Source organism: Bidens hawaiensis, unplaced genomic scaffold (assembly GCF_021521415.1).
Source record: "Bidens hawaiensis isolate Kalapana, Puna unplaced genomic scaffold, B.hawaiensis_p1.1 tig00000512_1, whole genome shotgun sequence".
NCBI lineage: Eukaryota > Viridiplantae > Streptophyta > Magnoliopsida > Asterales > Asteraceae > Bidens > Bidens hawaiensis.
In genome coordinates, this window is record NW_027491033.1 from 353052 (window position 1) to 359420 (window position 6369).

The 6369-nt window shown below is 37.3% G+C and overlaps 1 protein-coding gene across 1 annotated transcript; it reads right to left on the bottom strand.

Moving 5' to 3' along the window:
• Positions 1 to 980: 980 nt before the first annotated feature.
• Positions 981 to 2048, bottom strand: LOC143630984 (small ubiquitin-related modifier 2-like). Its single transcript, XM_077099856.1, has 3 exons — positions 1934 to 2048; positions 1245 to 1394; positions 981 to 1059 (listed from the first exon to the last, which is right to left on the bottom strand). The coding sequence occupies exons 1-3, from the start codon at positions 2012 to 2014 to the stop codon at positions 997 to 999; spliced, it is 294 nt and encodes a 97-aa protein (XP_076955971.1). The 5' UTR covers positions 2015 to 2048; the 3' UTR covers positions 981 to 996.
• Between the last annotated feature and the right edge of the window lie 4321 nt (positions 2049 to 6369).

A 6369-nucleotide genomic window follows, 5' to 3' on the forward strand; every position in this document is an offset into this window, starting at 1 on the left:
AGATTGACCTTTTAGCTTGGTGGAAAACAAATGGTGTCAAGTACCCAAGGTTGCAAAAGATTGCTTGAGATATATTGGCGATTCCAATATCTACCGTTGCTTCCGAGTCCGCTTTTAGTACAAGTGGTAGATTGGTAAGTCCACATCGTAGCCGTCTTCATCCAAAAACATTGGAAGCGTTAATGTGCGCTCAAAGTTGGTTGTTGAATGAAATCAAAGGTAAACAAACATTTTATTTTTTATTTTTAACTTAGCTACTATATAAACTTTTGACTTTTGTGATATGAATATAGCAACTTGTTCAGAAGAATCCGAGGCATATTGCCAAACTATTGAATATGATTGTGACGATGGTATTGAGGTAATACATATATATATGGTTTATCGTTTACATTTTAATATGGTTTAACATTGATTCTTATATAGTTTCCAATTAATATGTTAATGTTTGATTATCATAGCAATCCGGCGTGACAAGTGTTTGAATGGTTGAATGGGTGCGGTATGGACGTGTAAGAAGGATCAATCATGAAGTTAATTTCCGTTGTGATGGGAGAAATAAACATTTTTATGTATTAATAATGTCTTTTGTATGTGTAATGTGTTTGGATATTGAACTTTTTGTGTATTAATATTGTATTGTAATTTTGTATCATTTTCTTACAATCGGGTTTTAAACGGTGAACCCGACGGTTAAATGGGGATCCCCACAGGGAATTTAGCCCGTTTAAAAACCATTTATGCTAGACGGGTTCCCCGAATACCCGCGGTTTTCCCCGAATCCCCGATGGGGATTCCCCGTTTAGTCCCCGCGGGTTTTTAGACGGTTTTGGTAATGAGTTTTATAAACCGGGGCGGGTATGGGATTGGCATTCCCCGCCCCGAAACCGCCCCGTTGCCATCCCTACATAATTACATAGATGACATAACACATATATGTTACAAACAATATGGTCCAAAATAAGTGTTAGCACGTCCTACACATATGTCCTGTGATTAGTCTCCGCCTCCTAACACATGTGACATAACATCAAATTCGTCACCGTTTTCCAAGTTAAGCTACAAACCGATCAATTTGTCGTGTTAGAATCAAAAATCACACATTAATAATTATAACTTATTTATCTAAACTTAAACTTTAAGCTAATGTGCTTGAAACAAGCTATGTCAAACTCAAAACTTAAAATAACTATATAAGGTTATTATTAGATACTAAAATAGGCATTCGACTATCGATCGTTTACCTGATCAGAGGTGAGATGTGGCTGAAACCGAGACCCGTTAAGTAAACAGGTGACTTCTCGATAACTGACATTTGTTCGCTTGCAAAACGCAATCAAAACCTTCTTTACAGGTTGATCTCTCTTCATCTTGAAATACAACTTAGTGTTACGCTAAACGAACACCAGCAAAGAGTTAAACGAGCAAAATGCATATTAGTAACTAAATTTATTTAAAAGAAAAAAAAACACGAATGTTTCTAACAAAAATTAGTTTAGAACAAAAATGAATTAAAATAACATAACCTTTTAAAGATGGACTGTGACTATAACTAAACCATAGGGATTAGTTTACATTAACTCTCCCTATATATGTATTTTATTATATATTAATATATCATTGTTAATAACAAAATTAGCCTATTTGTTTAATCCAAAATTACTCCCTTGAAAGGTCTGCTATGTAGCAAGGGTGTAAACAATCCAAACTGCTAGCGAGTTACTCGAGATCGGCTAGCACAAAATCTCAAATCGAGCCTAGCTTAAACGAGCTCGAGCCTAAGACTAAGTTTGTTTAATAAACGAGCCAGACCTTCACTTATCGAGTTCAAGACGGCTCGCGAGCCTAACTAGCTTACTGCTCGTATAAGCATTCTTAAATATATTTAAAATCTATCTTTATTAAATAATAATAATAATAATAATGTATAAACCTGATCCTTGACGAGGACGACGACAGAATCAGCAGCAGCAGCAGCAGCTGATTCTTCTTCGGAGATCTTATTATTCGCCATTGTTGTGGAAATCTAAAGAATGTGACGGAGAAAGTGAAGAGTTGGTCTGATTAAGAGTATGTATGTAGTGGTAAAAGCAGAGGTGATGATAGATGATGTACGGCCCACTCTCCAACTAGCATTTATTCACATCTAAAAAGTTGTTATTGTAAGATGTAAACAACCCATTGGTCAATACTAAGATAAGCTCGGAACCGTATCGGTATTGAAAATATCGATCTTAAAAATCATAAATTCTTCATACGGGTACTGAAAAATTTGGTATGGTACCGGTATTAAATGTAAAAATTCGGAAAGTACCTGAACCGTACTGATCTCGAAATTCAAAACGTTGGTACTGATGCGGTACCGACGGTACCAAATTGTTATCAATTTCGGTACCGGTATCGAATTTTCTCATCCCTAGTCACCTACTTGCAATCTGTTTGTTAAAAGCTTGAATTCAGTTAGGCTTAAACCGTGTGTAGAGGATGGAGCCACGTCATCGTAGGAGCGTTTTGATAAAATTTGTGTCGTGGATGAAGGCTCAACCAATCATTACCTTATTATTATTTTTTATTTGTTAATTTTATTTTATTTATTTTAATAAGAATAAAATAGATAAAATTTTATTTGTCACACCCCGACTTAGGGCCTAGGCGTGTGACCACAAGTTGGTACCTGTTTTGTAAATATATCAGAGTTTATGGGTTAATTTTAGCGGAAGACTTTAGGTTGAATATAATATTAATTTACATTGAAAATTTACTCGGGAATTAAATACCCGAGTATTGGTTTACAATAGATATGTTTTCGTATTACAAGGATTTTATATAAAAAACGGAGCCATCTTGTACGCGCTTCTATCTTCAATAAGACTCCAATCTTGTTAACGCTACTTATGCTTAATTACCTGCAATGAGTTGGAAAAATACGTCAGCTATATGCTGGTGAACACGTATGACTCAATAAAACATTTTGAATGACAATATAATACAAATATAGTTTTCTCTACAAGCTCAGCAGAAGCATTTCTACTTCTGGTCTATGTACCACTGCCCTACACACACAATTGTTCCCGAGCCACGTAGCCCTTACTGGGAGACTAGTTATGACCATTAGCCCGCGACCACGTAGCCTTAGAATGATTAGGCTGAACGGTTATGTTTGGATCCAGACACATGTGTATTCGGTCTAAGTTGACTTTATTTTCTACTTTGTATTATAAATTTTTAGAGATTACTTGATCTCACATAGACATTTGATTGACTCGTTAAGACAAACACCTGTTCGTCTTAATGAGTATAAATATGCTTTGACTGATTAAAAAGGTTAACGTATTCACCTGTATCGTCGGTGTTGGAAACCTTGACTGATTGATTGATTGTGAATGACACTTAACCTATACATAAATAGGTTTGTATGAATGTTTTGAATGATGTTAAGCTATGATTGTAAGCTTAACCTTGAAATCGTTTATCTTTGATTGTGAATGAAAACACTTGTTTTATGTGACGTTTGATATGACATGCTTTGGCCTAATAGGTTCTATCGCGTTGGTATGTTTCTCCATGTAAGTAAACGGGTCCCTCGGTTGATTGGGATTTATGCGAATTACTTTTCCTTAAGCAAGAAACTTACTACTAATGATATCCCCCTTCCAGTTACTACATGCCCGTCAAAATATCTCTTTTGTTTAACATTACTTCATCATGAAGTAACCTTATGAAAACATGATTGTGAATGATTTGTAAAATACGATCAAGGTTAAAGGTCATAACATCGATTGATAGTCTAAGCTATAATTCAATAACTTAAACATAACTCCTACCTTAATTCGGATGCTTAGATTGATAATAAGAAAAAGGCAGGATCTTGATCTACTCGCTTAAGTGATTGCTACTTGATTATAACTTCGTTTCTTGCACGAAATACGAAAAAAACAGCACGTCAGCTTGTTACGGCAACGGGGCACGCCTTTCGAGGTTAAGTGTGTGTAAATGGAGGTGTGTTTGGGATGAATGGAGCTCATGCCCGTCACCCCCCTTTTATAGGCGAATTCAGGACCCCGTCGCGGTACGCGACCGGTTCTTTTGGGACCTGTCGCGTACCGCGGCGCCGCAAATTTTACGCCGCCTTATGCGGTGGTGACATGTGGCCTGTCATTTTGCGCCACGTGTTGACACGGTGTTGGACACGTGTCCGGTGACTCACCAATCCCGTCGTTCTATACGATGGGTTGAGTGTTACCCCGTCGCGTACCGCGATGGGACAACATTTTCAGAATTTACATTTTTGGTCCCTATACTTTCTAAATTAGTATATTTAGACTTTAATTAAAGAGGGTAAAAGACGCGGTGTTACATCCTCCCCACCTTTTGAATAATCTCGTCCTCGAGATTCATTGAATAGATTGGGATACTTTTTCTTCATTTCTGACTCGAGTTCCCACGTATACTCGGGTCCTCGTCTTGAATCTCATTTGACTTTCACGAGCTTGAGTCATTTGTGTTTGAGAAACTTGATCATGCTATTTTCTATTTGAATCGGCTTTTCAACAAACTTAAGCTTCTCGTTGATCTTGACATCTTTCAATGGCATTGCAAGGGTTTCATCGGCTAAACACTTGCGTAGATTAGATACGTGAAACACGTCGTGAATTCCTTTCATTTCATCGGGTAACTCTAAACGATAAGCAACTGGTCCAATTCTTTCAAGTATCTTGAATGGTCCTATGAATCGTGGACTCAGTTTTCCTTTCTTCCCGAATCGAACTACTCCTTTCCAATGCGACACTTTCAATAAGACTCTATCGCCTTCTTTAAATTCTAATGGCTTGCGACGAACGTCCGCATAGCTCTTTTGTCAATCTCTTGCTGCCTTTAATCGTTCTCGGATTTGTATAACTTGATCAGTGGTTCTTTGAACAATTTCGGGTCTTGACAACTGACTATCATCTGTTTCTGACCAACATACAGGTGTTCTACACTTATGCCCATACAATGCTTCGAATGGTGCTGCTTGGATACTCGTATGATAACTGTTATTGTACGAGAATTCCATCAGCGCAAGATGAGTGTCCCAACTTCCTCCTAAGTCGATAACACAGGCACGAAGCATATCTTCCAAGGTTTGAATTGTACGTTCACTTTGGCCATCAGTTTGGGGATGATATGCAGTACTTAAGTTTAGTCGAGTCCCCATAGCTTTTTGAAAGCTTGACCAAAAATTTGAAGTGAAACGACTATCTCTATCAGAAATGATGGATAACGGCACACCATGTAAGGATACTACATTCTCGACATATAAATGTGCTAACTTATCCATACTAAACGTTTCTTGAATTGGAATGAAATGAGCAGACTTAGTAAGTCTATCGACAATAACCCAGATCGCATCATTTTGACGAGAAGTCTTAGGTAACTTCATGATGAAATCCATAGTTATCATATCCCATTTCCATATCGAGATTTCCGGTTGTTGTAGTAATCCTAATGGCTTTTGATGTTCAGCTTTCACTTTTTAACACATCAGGAACTTAGCTACATACAAAGCAATGTCTTTCTTCATCCCGATCCACCAATAATCATCTTTTAGATTATGATACATCTTGTCACTTCCTGGATGCATCATATACTTTGACTTGTGTGCTTCTTCTAAAATTATCTCTTAGACTTCCGATCATCGGTACCCAAATCCTTGTACCGAGTCTAAGTATTTCATCACTTCCTTTAACTAGTTGATCGATTGTTTCATTCTCTTTTTCAGCTTTAATATTTCCTTCTTCTAGTGCCAATTTCCGAGCTTCTTTGATTTGGCTAGCTAGATCGATTTTAAGTTCTAATCTAAGAGCTCGAACCCTCTTTGGTTTCTCATGTTCTTTTCTACTTAAGGCGCCGGCCACAACATTCGCCTTTCCTTCATAATATATGATCTCACAGTCATAATCATTAAGTGTTTCCATCCAACGCCTTTGTCTCATATTCAATTCCTTCTGATTGAATATATGCTTCAAACTTTTGTGATCAGTGTATACCGTGAATCTTACACCATACAAGTAATGTCGCCATAACTTCAACGCAAAAATTATAGCGCCTAATTCAAGATCATGCGTGGTGTAATTCTTTTCATGAGCTTTCAATTGTCTCGAAGCATAAGCAATCACTTTCTTTCCTTGCATCAAAACACTTCCCATTCCCGTGTGCGAAGCATCAAAGTAAATGATAAAGTTTTCTAGCCCTTCTGGCAAAGCCAGAATCGGTTCATTAGTTAACTTTTTTTTAGTGTTTCGAATGCTTCCTCTTGCTTCGGTCCCCATTCAAACTTAATTGCTTTCCTTGTGAGTGAAGTTAATGGGACCGCTATTCGAGAGAAGT

Coding starts and splice junctions, on each gene's coding strand:
- LOC143630984 (XM_077099856.1), bottom strand. CDS start 2,014: ATGGCGAATAATAAGATCTCCGAAGAAGAATCAGCTGCTGCTGCTGCT. Junction 1,395..1,933: donor TCGTCCTCGTCAAGGATCAG/GTTTATACATTA, acceptor GTGTTCGTTTAG/CGTAACACTAAGTTGTATTT. Junction 1,060..1,244: donor CACATCTCACCTCTGATCAG/GTAAACGATCGA, acceptor ATCGGTTTGTAG/CTTAACTTGGAAAACGGTGA.